Source organism: Cricetulus griseus, chromosome 6, assembly GCF_003668045.3.
Source record: "Cricetulus griseus strain 17A/GY chromosome 6, alternate assembly CriGri-PICRH-1.0, whole genome shotgun sequence".
In the NCBI taxonomy this organism is placed as follows: Eukaryota; Metazoa; Chordata; class Mammalia; order Rodentia; family Cricetidae; genus Cricetulus; species Cricetulus griseus.
Genome location: NC_048599.1, coordinates 36,196,135 through 36,213,374, shown reverse-complemented (window position 1 = coordinate 36,213,374; position 17,240 = coordinate 36,196,135). Strand labels below are relative to the sequence as shown.

General features: G+C 40.6%; 1 protein-coding gene across 5 annotated transcripts in view; it reads right to left on the bottom strand.

The window, feature by feature from the left end:
* Positions 1-17,240, bottom strand: part of Kif16b (kinesin family member 16B) — a 265,927-nt gene that overhangs the window by 68,633 nt on the left and 180,054 nt on the right. For 3 of the 5 annotated variants that reach the window (XM_035447149.1, XM_035447151.1, XM_027421647.2), the window contains exons 21-23: positions 16,854-16,950; positions 15,532-15,582; positions 5,702-5,824 (exon numbers count right to left, since the gene is read on the bottom strand). In XM_035447149.1, coding sequence (XP_035303040.1) covers positions 5,702-5,824; positions 15,532-15,582; positions 16,854-16,950 — 271 coding nt within the window. Of the gene's footprint in view, positions 1-5,701; positions 5,825-15,088; positions 15,182-15,531; positions 15,583-16,853; positions 16,951-17,240 lie in introns of those variants that run through there. The other 2 variants (XR_004770654.1, XM_035447150.1) reach the window with 2 other exon arrangements.

Genomic DNA, 17,240 nt, shown 5'->3' with positions numbered 1-17,240 from the left:
GCTACTACTTTCTAGTAGTCAGGCTTTCTTCCTGCCATTGCTTCCTATTGCTGCTTTCTCATCTCCTTCCAAGCCATTTATTAGAAGACAGAACTAAATAAGGCAAGGTTTTAGGGCAACAGAAGGAGACTGCTTCTCTGAGTTAAAAAAAAAAATCAGCTAATTGGAAAGATTTGGACATTCTGTGTTTGAGGTACTTGGGTTGCTGTGGTGTCAAAGCAAAAGAGCGAGCTAGTCCAAGGGGTTAAACTGCATCTATGTGAGAATGTGAGGAGCCTGTGTATGGCTGAATGAAACAGTGAGAGGTTGACCAAATCAGTAAGTGCCCCAGAGGAGATAAGAGAATAAGGAATATCAGCAGAGGGATGGAGACTGCCTAGGTCCTGGGATCATGTGGGAAGGGTGGGCAATGAGACTAAATATGTATTTCTATGTGAACAAGTGCCTCAATAAAATGAAGCTAACCTAGGAGCTGCAGACTGCCCAGTGTCACAGTCCTTGTGTGCTCATGAACCAAAAGGCAGAAGTACTAAACTGTGAGACACTGCATCTTTGAACTTAACACAAGAGGTTCCATTCTTGCACATTCTCCCTGAATGATTATGAGCAAGGCAGCTGCACTGTGACACCTGTGTGTGAATGGGGTACAAGGAACCCATGGGGTGCTGTTTGCAAAGGGCACTTAAGATTCTAACTTGAAAACTACAACAGCACAAAGGGTTTTTAAATCACGCCTGTAGTTCTGAGCTTCACAATGTGTCACTTGCTGAGTTATCCCTATTTGATGACTATTACCAGCCAGGCACCGCATGGGGCATGGAGACTCGGGTATCTCTAAGATCAGAAAAGTCAGGTCAGCTGAAACCGCCGGGAGACCTGCAATAGATGGGACAATGGCATTTGGGAAAAAACTGACCAAGTTGAGGCACAGCAGCAGAGTGGACCCTGGGTTATGGATGGAGCCTGGAGAGAACAGACTGCAAAAGGCCATTCCAGAAAGAAAGGCGATAGTGACTTGTGATATTAACAAAAATTCAAGAAACAAAATGACAAAATATATACCAGCATTTGCTCATTTCTTTATACTACTGTGTTGACATGTACATTCAAATACAAGGCCTTTAAAATGTCATTATTTCTAAGACAAATGAGTATGACATCCTCTGTTAGCCTTAACTACAGATTTCCCTGGCTGGTGTTCTGTATCATGCTGAAATGTGATTTTAAAATTAAATTGCATCCACTCTGATCCCAGCTAACTGAAAATGGCAAGCATGATTCAAGGTAATTGATTTTCTGCATCAATCACTAAGAAACTTTGAAAGAGTTTGTGGTGACAGTTGTAGTCTAGGGAGTGACATTACTGAGGCAACTGATTGAGAGGAGCCAGGCTGGCCCTCCTTCAACCTCCTGCCTCTCTGTGCTACCTGCCAGCCACAGATTCTTCATTATGTATCTGAGGATCCAGCCACAGGGGGATATACTTTTAGAACTCCTTGAATGGGTAACTCCAATGAAACAGAATGAACTCTGTGACTCAGGGTTCCCAGGCAGGTGCCCTCCAAAGATTAGTAAGAGTATGGTGCACATCATGGAGAGGAAAACTTCAGGAATTCTCAGGAAATAACAGGAAAGCAAGCAGCAATAAGAGACATACACAAATTGAGTAGGTCCACACAGTGAGCTGCTATTCACCAAAATAGTCAATGACTACCAACCACCTCCTGGGATGAAGCTCCAAAAGCAGACCCTGTCAAAGTAGTCATACCCAGAAGACAATGTGGCTTGTGGAGTTCCTCCCACAGTGTGTACATTTTGCTTCATGTACATGAAGCTTCCACAAAGTGGTTGAAAAATTAAATGAGACAAAAACCAAACATATCTACTTCCCAATTTTCAGCTTTCCCACAAAACAAGCCTGGTCTGGTCCTTCCAAATACAGCAGATATAAAATAGTTCTTTTGAATTAAACCAATTCTAGTTTAATGAAAAGCCCTATTCTCATTTTAAAGATCAATAATGGAAACTTCCTTGGGACACATAGGAGTTGAGGTGAGGAGCATCTGGGCTTCCCCTAACCTTCTCTGGATCCCAGAACACTCTTCACTAATTCACTTTACAGTGCACTCCAGTGGGAGTTACTGGATCTTAAAGGACTATCAAATCCTCCGATGAAGGGTGGGCTGAAACTGGCTGGAGGTGGAAGGATAAAGGATGTTAAGAGGAGGATACTAGGAGCCAAGGCGTGTATGGCTCAAGCACTCACACACCTGAACTCATATACTGCTCTAACCAACTGCAGAGCAGGGGTTCATTTCTCACTTAATGGATGTAGTAGCATGATGATTCTTTTTTATAATTGCCCTCTTCTCAGGCATTCAAGTCAAGATATGTAGTGGCTGGGCCTTCGGTATTTGCACATCTTTGAAATGATATGTGAAATGGCCTACATGAAATGGTCAGTGACCAGCAGCAAGTCATGCTTTAAACTGGGCTCCACAGCAAGAGGATCAAGCCCCTGAGAGCTTGCCATGCACACACAGCCCTAGAGGGTCTTGGATACCATTGGGGAATGGAGGTGGAAATAAAAACAAATTTTGAAAAAGAAGCAGCAATGATTGTTCTAAAGCATAAACCATAATAATTTATCCATGCACACAAACACCAATTTTTAAATTAAAAGCCTAAAAGTAAAGAGAATTGTCTTTTTATCAAAAATCAAATCAATAGTCCTTGCTTTCTTGAAGCCACTTGGCTCACCAAGATAATTTAATAGTAGCACAGTATCATCAGCTGTGAGACTAGACTAGACGACATGGCATGTGCATGACATACTCAAATAGCTGGCAGAAAAAGTTGGGGACTCTGAAAAAGTTCTAGATAGTAACTTGCTTTAACATTAGATCTTCAATGTAAATTTTTATAAAGAAAAACTCAAAATCATTTTTTAAACTTTCAATGATATTATTTTTCTTTCATGAGTACCCACAGAATTAATATATGTTCCCCATAAGGAAAGTCTACAAAGATTTTACCAACAAGTGGCAACTGGTAGATTTAGTTTCTGTGAGTTTTCCGTAAGTATCAGGATACTGTAGACAGCACCCAACCACAAAGAAAGCCCCAAGCCTCATAAAGACATTGCACATAAAAAATCACAGAGGGGCTCTAAAAGCAGCATCCCATGCATTCCCCAAGCCTGTCTGTTTTTATTTCATTTTAATAACAAGTACACATAGAACTTAGGAAGCATTAGACACTGTATGCAGTAGCTAGAAATGCAAGGTCACTTACTCCTCACAACAACCAGAAACCCAGTCAGTTGGGTTTCATTGCCCACATTATGCAGATGATAGGGCCTGAGGTTAGAAAAGTTTTGTAGGACACTGACACAGCCAGAGCTACTAGAGTAGCCCTGACTTTGTCTGTTCTTGCTTTGTTTGGAAAGGGACGGCAGAATCATAAATGCTTCTTTCTAGTTCTAGGTCCTAAGTGTCAGGATGGCTGAGTGGTCTAAGGTGCCAGATTCTCAAACTAGGTCCTGATGCCTTTACAACAGTGTCCTCAGCAGAGTGCAGGTCCTGACTTGGTGCCTGTGAAGGCTTCAGGAAACCTTCCCAATAGAGAAAGAGGAATCCTCCCAGCGGGCCAGCATGAACAGCCCAGTCCTGATGAGCCTACTGCCAAGTACTGAAGGAGGCAGAATTACTGCTGGCCTTTAGTATTGGCTTGTCATGAGATTTGGATTTCATATACTGAAGTACAGTATGATCCTGAGAAGCCCCTGTGGTCCTCTGCTTCTGCTTTCTCTAAATTTCTCCAGCAGTTGCATCTTCACAGTATGGGTCAGGTATACATATTAACTGAATACTCTTTACTTATAAGTTTAATTTAAATTAACTCAGTTTTTTAAAAAGTAGTCTTCTTTACTCGAAATTTATACATGGTGTCAATAAGTAGTTAAGCTTTATTGATATGTTCATCAGTAAAGTAAAGCATAGACATGGACCAATTAAAAATAGTGCATGTTTTAACTTTGGTGAATTATAATTCTGAGCAAGGGAAAGCCAGACCAGAATTCAAATTGCAGAAACATTACAAATAACCTTGAAGTTATTTTTGTATATGTGTATGATGTTACACACTAAAAAACAGAACTATACAGTCTCACAAATATATACAATATGGAATGGTGAGAAAAGTGAAGAGGATTTGAGCAGGAATGGGGTGTTATTGTTTCAGGGGTAATAAGAAATAATACAGAACAAAGACACAATTTAAGACTTTAATACAATACGACAGGAGCCAGTCAAGAAAACTGAAAACCATCACCATGCTGGCACCACCTTGCTTTTATAATTTAAATTTCAAATATATAAATCATGGCCCATTGTATATTTTAGTAAAGAAAATCTCAGTGCATAGAAACAGGCATTTAAAACCTGGACTGGTAAGAATTGTTTCTCTGGGAGGACTGGAAACTGTGTGCCTAAAAGGACCAACCTCCCAGAGCATAAGGGCTCCCTTAGGGCACCTCAGGGGCAAGGGCAGTGGCAGGCTAGCCCTACCCCCACTTCCCCACCGCTTCCTCCCTCAGGAGGTCCAGCTTTGCAGGCTCGGTGTGAACTCCCTTATTACCAGACGTCCTTGGGGACAGACAAGCTTCTCTGATATACTGACCTTTGGAGGCCACTTAGTGCTGCTTTCCCTCACTTTGCCAAGGAAGAAACTGAGGCTCTGAGAAGATCAAAACTGTCCAGGTTATTAACAAACCGCAACAGAATCAAAGTCTATAGAACTCAGGGTCCAGATTCCCAGGCCAGTGTTTATCAGAACCAACTACTTTCAAGGCCACCCTTTTGCACCCACACACCAATACTGCAGAGGGCTTCATTACATTAATAACCTTGCCCATCCTTGAATGAAGAAAATGTGATTAATCGTTAATTCACTGAGGAGGAGGGGGTGGCAGTCAGCAACATTTAACTAAGTGTTATGAGTCAATGGAAATAAATTAAAAAAAAAATAAGATGAAGTCACTATTTTGGAAAGCTCCTCTCTTCCCTAAAAGTCATATAAATAAAATACCTAAAACAGGTTAAGAAAGCTTCTAATTAACAGAAGACAGACAGACAGACAGAGACAGACAGACAGACACACACACACACAGCAATACTGATAACACAAATAGTTATGAGAATTTATTATTTATTTCATCCTAGCACTTGACACAAGACTTCACATGAAATGATATTCCTACAGCATAGATACCACTGTTTTTATAGATGAGAAAAACTGAGCCAAAGCCTATGTCATAGGTAGTGTTACCAACTGTTAAGTTTTGTCCTGATTTTGTGTGTGTGTGTGTGTGTGTGTGTGTTTGCACATGCCTGTACACATGTGCAATGAGTGAATGCTGATTTCCTGGAACTAAAATCAGGAAAATGCTGAGCACCTGGGGTAGGTGGATGACACCCTCTGCACCACCTGCAGGGTTGTGTATTTCTGCCTCCAGACATTATCCTATCTTTACAGGTCTCTCCCCCAACATGTGCCACAGTCTAGTATTTCACAGATTGGATTAAAGACATGTATGACAATGTCTTATAAAATAATATCCAAAAGTAATTTCATACACAGAGGAAGCACCACACAGCTTCCAACCTCTGTTCTTCTGGAAGGGTGAAGAAGGAACACTTACCTTGACTTCAAACTCGTAGTGTTCATCCTTTCCTTGACCACACAGGACATAGCGGGGAATACTAATCTTAATGGGGTCCTTCAGGTCGTCTGGATTTGCTCCCAAAGAACGAGAATACATCCGCTATCAAAGGCACATCAGACAGGGAGAACAAAGAGAATGGAGCATCACTGTGCTGCAGCCAATACCCTGCTTGCCCAGAAGAGACAACACGCCTCGAGTAGAGAAAAGAGCATGAAACCAGTGGAGTTTATTTAGAGAAATGATGGCTTTCTTTGAAAAAGACACGCTAAGTCTCTCTCCTAACAAAAGACCGTTTCTATAGGTATACCACTCCAGAAAGTTAGGGCAAAGACACTTCAAAATGTTGTTTGGCTTTGAAGTTCCTTCCAATTTATAAGATCAAGCAAAAATAGGGACAGATTAGATTGCACTTTCTAACTTAAAAAAAAATCAGTTTCCTTTTTTGCAAAATCTTTATCAACTAAACATTTTTTCCTTCATATATCTGACTGTTGTTCATAAAGCTGTAAAACCTGGGCATTTTGTTCAAATTCAAATTCATCTTTAACATTTGGCTGTTTTTATAATGAAGTCACTGTGGTGTGGAAATCTGTGTAAATCACAATTAAGACAAAGCTCAAGTATTTTCTTTAGGCTCCACTTGATTGATAATTGACTTGGATGACAAGTATTTATGTTCTGGGTGACAGGAAGCCAGAGGGATCAGTGGAAGATGCAATATGAAAAATTAATTTTCAAAATGAGTTCTTGAGTATAAGCAGGAAGAAATATCCAAATATTCATAGTTTACAATGTGTTTTTGAAGCAGTAGCAGTAAAAAACAATAATTAGAATCACACTTATAGTTACATTTGCTAAATACTTACCATATACTGTGGGTGTACTAACCAGTTTTCATACATTAATTCTATCGATCTTCATGACATCTCCATGAGGGGCTAACAATTATGAACTCTATCAAATGAGGAGGGGTGCAAACTCGCTCTAGTTGGCAAGTGGGCTGATAACACAGTGGGTATGAACATCACACTAGTACATTATCCTGATATTCAATTTTAAAGTGAGGCCATCCATCTAAGATAAACCGGGCTAATGAGTACATCACACGTGCACAGACAAGGTGTTGGAAACTCCATAAATATGCAATAATATTAAAGGTTTTAACCAAAAAGAAACCAGTGGGCAATATACTACCTATTTACCAGAGAGAAAGGAGATCTGGGGTCTAGGCAGGTACTCACAGGTTTGGTGCTACCTGGCTGCCTCTGTGACACCTCAAACCACCACTGAGTGTCACAGAGATGGTCAATTTCTGACTGTAGCTTCTAATCTAGTTGACAGAGTCGATATGTTGGCACTGTCTGAAGTTACCAAAGCCTTTTTAGAGCATCACAATTTTTTTCCCTGGTGGTTGGTCACCCACAACAAGAGCCACTGTTTGACACATGGCATATCTAATTATCTGTCATTGATGTCAAAAACCAAAATGGAAATGCTTAGAGGTGTTTTTCAATATGAGCTCTGCTAATCACTTTGATTCACTGACAGCCCATCCATGCCCAAATTACTTTAAATATAGACCTTCCCTGACATGCTACATGTTTATAAAATTAAAGACAGAAAGGGAAAAGAATTTAGTTGGTCCATTTATAAGAACATGCTTAATGATAAACAATAGCTCTCACCTCCAAATGTCAATATTTAGCCTTGAGGTTCCTGCTTTGTTTCCCTTGATCCCTCTATGTCACATGTAGTACCTCAACTTTGCAAGTAAAGGAATGCTATCTCTTCCACAGACCCAAAATGGTGTCTTAGGATTATTTGTGCCTATGTCTATGCTGCAAGCTATATGGTGAGAAATACCCTGTACTGGTCACAAACTTGGCCAACAGGAACTTCTATTGTGGAATTCCAAGCAGTGACTAAGAACTGCTAATACTGTTGGTGAGGGGATTGGCTCCCCTTTCCTCTACTCTAGTACTTAGCTTTCTTTTTTTTCTAGTTCAGTTTCAAAATGAGAGAGAACTGAATCCTCTAGTCTGGCTCCACAGTCTATCCTATGACTAATTAAGTTTTTCATATTAAAGAATGCAGCTGTGAAACCAATCTCTAATGCAAGCAGGGTAGCTTGAGGCTCAGGTCAGACATCCTAGAAGAGAAAACAACAACAAACTATGCGCCTGTGACAATGTTCCTAGGTGTATGAGTTGAAGGGGGTGCTGTATGAGAATCAGCTGGAACGTAAATATCTTTACAGCTCCCATCAACTTAGGGCCCTGTGCTGGCTTGTTTTTATGTCAACTTGCTATAAGCTAAGGTCATCTGAAAAAAAAAAAAAAAAGGAATCTTTTTTTTGTTTTGTTTTTTCGAGACAGGGTTTCTCTGTGTAGCTTTGGAGTTTATCCTGGCACTGGCTCTGGAGACCAGGCTGGCCTTGAACTCACAGAGGTCTGCCTGTCTCTGCCTCCCAAGTGCTGGGATTAAAGGTGTGCACCAACAATGCCCGGCAAAAAAGGAATCTTAATCAAGAAAGTGCCTCATGCATATATACTGGGCCTGTGGCAAGCCTCTGGTGTATCTGATTAATGTGAGAGGGCCCAGCTCACTGTGGGCAATGCCAATCACTGAGCTGATGGCCCTGAGTACTGTAAGAAGGCAGGCTGATGAAGCCACAGGAAACAAGCCAGTCAGCAGCACCCCTCCACAACTTCTGCCTCTAGGTTCCCGCCCTGTTTGAGTTCCTGCCTCAACTTCCCTGAATAATGGACTACAAGTTTTAAGATGAAATACATCCTTTCCTCCTCTAGCTGGCTTTGTTCATGCTGTTTGCCAGGGCCACAGAAACTCTAAGACAGGCACCCTTCCCACACCTACAATTGTATGTGGACCTGTGTGGTTTCTGACACTCAACCAGGAAGAGACACTGAAGCATGGCAGATCCTCGCCTCATTTCTCAGTATGCTGGAGATGGGGAATATTTCCAAGCTACTGCTATCATCATTGAACGTGGGTATAATTTCAATCTCACTGCTTTCATATCAAACAAATTATTAATGAGCATATAGAAACAAACTACAACAGAAATGAATAAGGGTCTATGACCATACCACCCCGAATGCACCTGATCACATCAGGAGTACATCAGCAGAGATCTGAAGATGTCTGAACAGAGGTATAATGCAGAGAGAAAAATAAATAAAAATGAATATATTTTCACTAAGCCATTGCTGCAGGGTAGTTTTATTTTAATTACTTTATGAGGTCAGTTATATGAGAAATATAGAATTCTCAGATATAGTTGTGAAAGGTTCCTAACATTCTCCTAAAAATATGTTAGTCTTGGGCAGTAAGAAAAACCAACATAATGTCTCACAACTGTACTTTTGATTTGTACGTGGCTGTATTTTGAATACCTGGTTTTACCCTAGACACTGAGCCACATCATATCACGTGGTTTATGAGTGCTTTTAAGTATAATGGCATTGTTTATTTTGGAATCAGTCACCTTTCCTGCAGTGGACAAGACTCTTCGACTCAACAAGGAAGCCAGTGATATATCAGCGATAGATGTAGAGAGATAAAAAAGGTCTCCTGTTAGAAAGCAGCAAATTCAATGTTGGTAAATCTGTGGGCTTCAATAGAGTCACTTCCATTGACTTGCAAATCAGCAGTGACAAATAAAAGCCTTTGTCTTTCCTATACCACCGAAATTCAAGAGTTGTTTGATACTTGGTAACAGACAGGTGGAACATTTTTAACAACAAACATTTTGAGGAATGTTTTGAGGAATGAAGCTACATACACTGTGGACTGTATAACTATGTTACTAAAATGACCTCACTAAAAACTACTCAACCCAATAAAACAGGCTTGCCATCAATGAACCATTAATAAAAGAGGTCCAGATCTATTTATCATATATGGCATCTGCAATATAAGGGTGTTAAGACACATTTATTGTAACCCTCACTGTTGGAAGGCTTAAGTGCACCCTTCCAAAGGGAAAGATGAGTATTTTCTAAGAACTCAGATGGTGGGGACAAACTGTTATGAGAAGCTTTTCAACCAAGTCTAAATAAATCCACTCTGCCAAGTACAAGTCTCTAACAGGCAGCTGTGAGCAAGATGAGTTTTAATGAAATTCAGATGAAATTCCCTTTGCAAGTTCTCAAAGAGGTACTGTCTAGAGTATATCAGTGAGCCCCACCATGAGTGGGTTCATGCTTCTATTCCAACAGCTCGAAATGCCAGAGAGCAAAGTACATAGAAAACCCATTTTTCTTGACCTGGAAACTGCCCACAACTGAGCTGTTACCATGGCTACATACAGTATATAGTCTCATACCTGCTCTAATGCAGGAGGGGGTGTCAGAGGGTGGGAACTCCTGAAAAAGGAAGCCATAGTGGACAAGGGAGCAAATCTACAGGCTTCTGGAATATTACAAAATCTTGGTTCCTATTGTATAGGGCATGCCAATCAAACTCTCGCTCCCATGAAACTAGGTACAAAGGGTGCCTAGGTGAGGGATGATCACAGTAAGACCCTAGAAGTGAGTCTACTCTGTGGTGAGAGCTGAACAGAACAGCATTACCATTTCAAGCTCTTTGAACCATACAGCAACTCAAAATGTGAGGACAAATATCATAATTTTATATAATGATTATATTTATTTTATGTTCCATACAGCAAAAAACTCTAAAGGCCACTATTTGTAGCATGGTAGAATAATGGAAGTCTGTTTGAGGCAGACAGTCTCTGTTAAAATGGCAGATTGCCTTTGTATTGCTGCTTATTCCTGACCATCACATTCCTCTGTGGGCACCTTCAATTTTACTCTCAATTCTACATGACCATAAATTCTGGCTTTTTGTTGTTGTTGTTGTTGTTTGTTTTTTTAATCTAAGATATATGTCAAAAGAGTAATGGAACTATTTAAGAAAAAGTAATGCAAATTATATTAAGTGAAAAATGAGAATTAGGAGAAATGCTATTGATGAGCTATGACACAGATATAATAGTATATTTCAGGGTTCCCCCCCCCCCAAGATAGAGGGTAGTAATTTTCACAATGTTCACTATATAGTTAAAAGCCTTTGGGTATAAGGCAAGGTAAGTGTCGATCAGGAGACAAGTGTTTTTGGAAGTGACAAAAACACATTCCATGCCCAAATAAGAGAAATCAATTGGCTGGAAAACAAAACGCCTGCCAGTGGTCCACAGAAAACAAGGTTGCTAGGTCACAACACATTCTCCAGTTCTGTGTTTGCCTGTTCACTTCCCCAGAATCTGGGTAGAGCAAAACATATGGAAATGTAAAAACGCTTGAATAGCCCATCGCTCTCAGTTGGCAATTGTGAAGAAAGCAGTTGGTAGGTTTCTGGGTGGGTTAGGTTTTGACTCACCCTATCATCAGTTTGTAGCAGAAATGAACGGCCCATATTTATATGTTACATTAGCCAAAAATATGACCAGAATAGAAGGGCCCTTCCAGGTCAAAACTAAAGTGAGTGGTTTAATGAAGTCAGGGACTCACTCAACTGCACACAGAGTGCTGAGCCTGGGCCCAGCCGAGAGAAGAAAGTGAGTAAATAGAGAAAAGAGGTCTCTCCCATGCACCAGCTTCTGAGACTATGGAATTTAGTGGACATACATCCAAGAGAAAGAACAATGGTAAAGTAACTTAATGATATAAATTAACTCAAAACATGTTTTCTGGTTGTTCATACAATTGTCACACAGAAGTAAATGAAGAACATAGCATGTGTGGACAGTTGCAAATTTACCTCAGGCCAGAAAAATACCTGTCATAGAGGACCTGAGTGATGGCTAGTCAAGAGGCAGGAAGAATGGAAGACACAGCAGAGTGCTGAATGTCATCTAAGGCAACTAGACATTTGACAAGACAACAGAAATAATCCATAGAAACCTTACAACAAGACAAAGGACTTCTAGGATAAAAATATGAAAGTTCAGAGAAAGAAGGAGAATGTGGTAAAAGTTGTGAGTGGGGGATGGGCAGAGGAAGTAGAGAACGCAGTATGTACTCTGCCTCACAGATGTGCTACTCAGGGCCAGCATGGAGGGTGCCAAGGAAGGCCACTGCCAGACTGGGCTCCTTCCCAGTCAGCACAGATTAGTCCACTGGATGCCAGCAGGCACCACCAGATTCCAAGCCACCACACCATAAACGGGCACCAAGCCAAGCAGTCAGAATGCTTTAATCACTTTGTCAATAATTGGGTAGATACAAATTTACAGTCCAAATTTCAAGACAATGAAGCAGGTGGCAAAAAGTATAATTTTCCAGTTCTTTGCTATAAGCTATTTTCATTTTGCTTTATTCAAAATATTTGCACTTCCAATTTTAGAGTCCTGCTTCATCCCCGTCGATTAACTACACTGAGATATTCATATTTTCTTAACTGTTTTCATAATGTTCATTTTATTAAAGGTCTAAAAGAAAATGCCCTGTATCTTTAAAAGCGCCCCCCCCCCCTCCACTCCATGCTAAAGTCTTCTCAAGTATGAGGTCAGCCAAAGAGCCTCATCCTGAGAATTGAAAGTGACTTTCCAGACATCGAGTTCCTGATTCTGCCCATCTTGAAGACACAATGGAGTGAGCATCTGGGTGTTTGAGGCAGCTTGACACTGCTTGGATAGACCACTTCCTGTGTTCAAGGGAAGCCCACATTTCCTTAGGAAGACCAGCTCTACCGTTGACACTTTGTCCTTCTCTGGAACAATGACACACTTGAATTCACTCAGAGCTTTGCAACTAATTATGTCAAATCGCCCATGTGGAGGAAGTGTGTTTAGAGAGGGAGTGTGGGGGTAAAACACACGGTCCTCCCTCAAGAGTGCCATGTGGGTGTTCAGGAGGATGAATGATGGGCAGGGGCTGCAACTGCCTTCACTCTCCAGTCTGACTGTGGTATACAGCAGTAACTGAACTTCAGCCAGAGAAGGAACACTGGTCTCCATATTTCCATGAATAAAGTAAACCATATCTACCAAGGTTGTCTGGAAATTGGAAGTCAGCTGAACTCCATTTGCCAAAGCTAAAGCAGGGATTTCTGCTTCCAAGTCAAGAGAAAGCTGAACAAGATCCTGCTGGAGTAAAGGGTGACTTGTGTGGGCAGCCGCTCCAGACCCACCCATCAGCACACCCAGGAGGTCCTGGCAGAGTTTTTGAGAGAGGCTCTTGTTGTAAGTGAGCACAGTAAGTAAGAGGTCCTGTGTGGAGCCCAGGAATCGAATGCTCTGCCCTCCAAAGCCCACCTGAATCTCTTGCAGTGCAGAGAGAGGGAGAACATGAAAGATGCTCATGGATTCTGGGCACTTATCTAACAGGACCAGAGCATACAGAGTGGAAGGCAGCAGGAGCAAGCATGCAGCTTGGGGGTCAGGCTGGGCGCAGTTAGCAACTGCAAGCCAGTAAATGCCTTTGACTGCTTTTGCCATGCCCAAAGGCTCTGGCAGAGAACAAGTCATGTGCTCAAGGAGGTCTGTGAGAGGGTACTCTTGAAGTCTCAGAATTTGCTCTGGGAATGATACAAGGGTCTGCTTAAATGCACTGATCTTCCCAGCATCTTCATAATCAAGACAGAAAACTGAACTTGGCCCGGAATCTGGTGAGCCTGAAGGTGTGAAGGCCAAGTCTGTGTAAGGTGCTGTGGTCTTGTCTGACCTTGGGCTCCCTCCACCTTCACTGATGAGGGTACCAATCTGAGTTTCAGGAAGAGGAGGACCTAATGGCATCATGAGTGACCTCACAGGCAGGTGTACGGGTAAGTGCTCCAGTAATGGCAGGCCTCTGATGAAGGTTGTCACTTGGGAGGCCAGCCCACCTGAGTCACACATACTCCCCACATGCTTGGCGTGGCTCATTACTTTTGTCCCAGCCTGTATCAGGTGGCCACTGGTGTCTTTATACAGGTCTGAGAACTTGTGGTAAAAATATCCCAGTCCCTTCTTTGCTTCCACCCTAAAACTGACTAGTGGAACTAGAGAGCCAGTGCTTTCAGCATCTAAGTCTTTCTCATTCTGTTGCTCACAACACAATGTGGAGGCTGATGCTGCCTGAGGAGAGCTGCCAGTGGGATGCTCCTTTTGAGAACTGCTTTCGGAGAGAACAAAGCACTGCACCCTGCTTTGCATCGCTTGTTGGTTTCCTCCTTTAATTGGCACTTGCTGGGACATGTGTTGCAGCAATGTCCAGCTGGACTCGATCCCCCAGTTTTGTTTCTCTTCATGAGTCATCAGCCCATTGCCATTTTCTGATCCACTCTGAGATTTCTGTGCATCTCTAGTGTTTCTCCCATTAAGAAAAATGATTTCAGGCAGATGAACACATTTTGGTTCAAGTTGGCCAGAGCTCCCAAGGTAACAAAGTTTGTCACCAGTGTTCTTCAACATGGAGAAAGTTGTAGGGAGTGAGGTGTTTTGTGACACTGGATGGCTCCAGTGGCTGCTCCGATCTATCTCACACTCTTCTTCTCTAAGGATGCTGGGAGAATCAGTGTCATCTTTGGACAGAAGTGGGGTAACACACCGTGCAGACCAAGGCTGCCTTTTCTGTTTAGGATGTCAAAAGAGGTTGAAATGGGGGTGTGTTTTTACGGTCTGGGATTCTTTTGCACATGGCGAGTTTCACATCCATTGGTTTCATTGGAGTGGATTATTGAGAGGTGAGATAGAAAGCCTAAGCCATTTGTGTTGATTGATATTTGATTTAAGAACAGATGATTAATTCATATATAGAACATCAATTCCCATCTCACACAGTCTAACAAATCACTAGGTATTTTGATAGAAGCACACCATGTAGGATTGATTACTCCACAGTATCCATTTCTTGGTCTATGATTGCATTTTCTTTGAAGTACATCGCCAAACTTTTGATTCATTGTTTAAAAGATTGGTATCTGTATGACCGTATGTACAAATATGCCCATCTTTTTGTTTGTTTGTTTTGGGTTCATTTCATGTGAGTCTTTAATCATCTTCACCCTAATTAGAATACCACTGCTGATACTTACAAACCTTCACTAAGGAAGGCTTGTGGCATCCTATAATTTGTCGGGTGCCATGGAAACAATGAAATAAAAGGCAGCTTCAGGCTCTGCTAGAGGTACCCACTAGAAGGATGTCCATAAGCTAATGTCAATACTGACTGACTAGCAGGGGGAGTAGGTGTGGTCCAAATGATTCAAGAAACCATGAACACCCACCCTTCTGCTCCCTGCTCAGTAATGGACAGTAGATATGGTGGGCAGATTTCTATCACCTAGCAATTAAAAAAGTACTTGGGCTATATGAGAATTAATTCTCCTTGGTGGAAGAAAACACAAGTAAATTCTTACCAATTGTATGCTCTAGTAGCATCTGTCCACCAGAGAGACAAGACAAGCTGTGATTGATCAAAGGTTTTCTTTGTACCACTGCCAACTGTATATCTATAAAATGAACAGGTTTTTAAAAACATTGAGAAGTTCTCAGTTTCATCCTCCCCTCCTTTCTGATCCTGATTATATAACTTCCTTTTAAATGCAGACCAAGGGAAAGGATACTGTTGCTAATGAGAAACTGGGCACAGATACAGGCCATTCAAATAAAGCCAAAGCAGTTTTAGGCCTGCAGGATTCCCTTTAATTTTACGTCTATATAATAGTTTGCCTTCTCTATTAGCCATTAATCTCACTGGGACTTCAAAATTCTAATTATGCAACTAAACATTAAGAAAATTTAATCACACAAGCATGCCATAATTTAAGCAACCCTATTAATCTGAAAAATCACTACCTACCTCATATTTTAGCTTACGTTGAATGGCACCATTGTGAAGTTCCTCGTTACTCTGAGAAGAAGAGAAAAGCCTTCTGTATTAAATTATAGCATGCTCACAGAGGGGAGAAAAACTGATTCCATTACAAGTATTTATGGGAACAAAATTCTAAAGAAAAATACCTGTCATTCAAAAATGACAACCTTTCAACCACTTTTACATTCACAAAGTAAACAAATCTCTTACTGATGTATTTGCAGGAGAGAGAACTGAACCACTAACTTCTAATGTTAAATTTAAATAACAAAATTAAATCAAGATTTCCTTAGCATCCAAGTTATATGACAGTGCCTCAAAAGCAAAAACAAAAAACCCAACAAAACTACCCATACAGGTCCTATATGACTCGGATGTAATGCTTCTGAGAGAACATCTAAAGTACTCAGAGTCTTCATGGACCAGAAAAACCTACATGGTCATGTTTATGCAGCACTATTCATATTAAACAAGGTAGAAAACCAGAGAGGTGCTCATCACTGTATGAATGGATAAAGAAAATGTGATATATGTGTGTATGTATACACACACACACACACACACACACACACACACACAAGCATATGCATAATGGAGTTTCATTCAGCCGTAAAGAAAAGCAAAACTGTCACTTACAGGGAAATGGATGAAATAGATCATCAAATTATATAAAACAATCCTCATTCCAAAAGAGGTATCAAGTCTCTTTTCTTGAATGGGCATTAGAAAAAGAAAAGAAAGATTAAGCCCTCTCTCAGGGCATGAAAACACAAGAAATGCAAAGGATTTGCATTAAGGATGTGGATGAAGAACAAGGGGGGTGGGGAACGAAAGAGGGTGATGGTTTAATATGTAAAATTATCTTGTATGTATGGACAAAAGTATCATAAAAACATTATTTTGTAAAATTTATATCTGCTAATACAAAAGATATAAACTGTCATTTGGTAAAAATCAACTTAAAAACATACATCTCAAGTAGATAAGTATATGTCTACTTGGAATAACTTACAGAGTAAATTATATATTATAGAAATTGGTTTTATTTGGGGAAAAATAGAAAACATTACACATAGAATTTTTAGAAATCAAAGCAAATAAAGAATGTTAAGAACCTTAACAATGTGTATTAAGTGAATGTTTCCTTAGAATTACAAAACTGTAAAATAAGCTACTCTTCAATTAATTCTATATAAAAACTATTCAGCTCTATCCATTTGACATTTAGTGCTGTTTCTGGAACATTCCATGTCTGACTTTTCATTAAGCAACAGTAATGACTGTGTAACCTGGTTCCTTTAGCTCACCTTTATCACATCAGCAGGTGTGTGGCCAGAATCACCAATCGTCCTGTGCAAATCATGAAGGCGTCTTTGGACTTCTTCCTCAATGTAAGCACTGATCCTGAAAGCCATGGAAATTAGACAGCTTTGAATACATCTAACTGCCACACATGGTCACTATGTACATTTCCAACATGCCCCATACAATAGGGGTCACATCATGTATGTACATATATGATTGAACTGGAGATCATCATGTTAAGTCAAGTAGTCCAGACTCTGAAAGAGAAACATCTTATCTTTTCTCTCATGTGTGCTATTTAGAAAAACTGAAAACAAAAAGCAAAGCCTTATCATGACTTGAAAATCCTGATATTTGTTTTATTTATTCTATATAAATACTTCCAAACT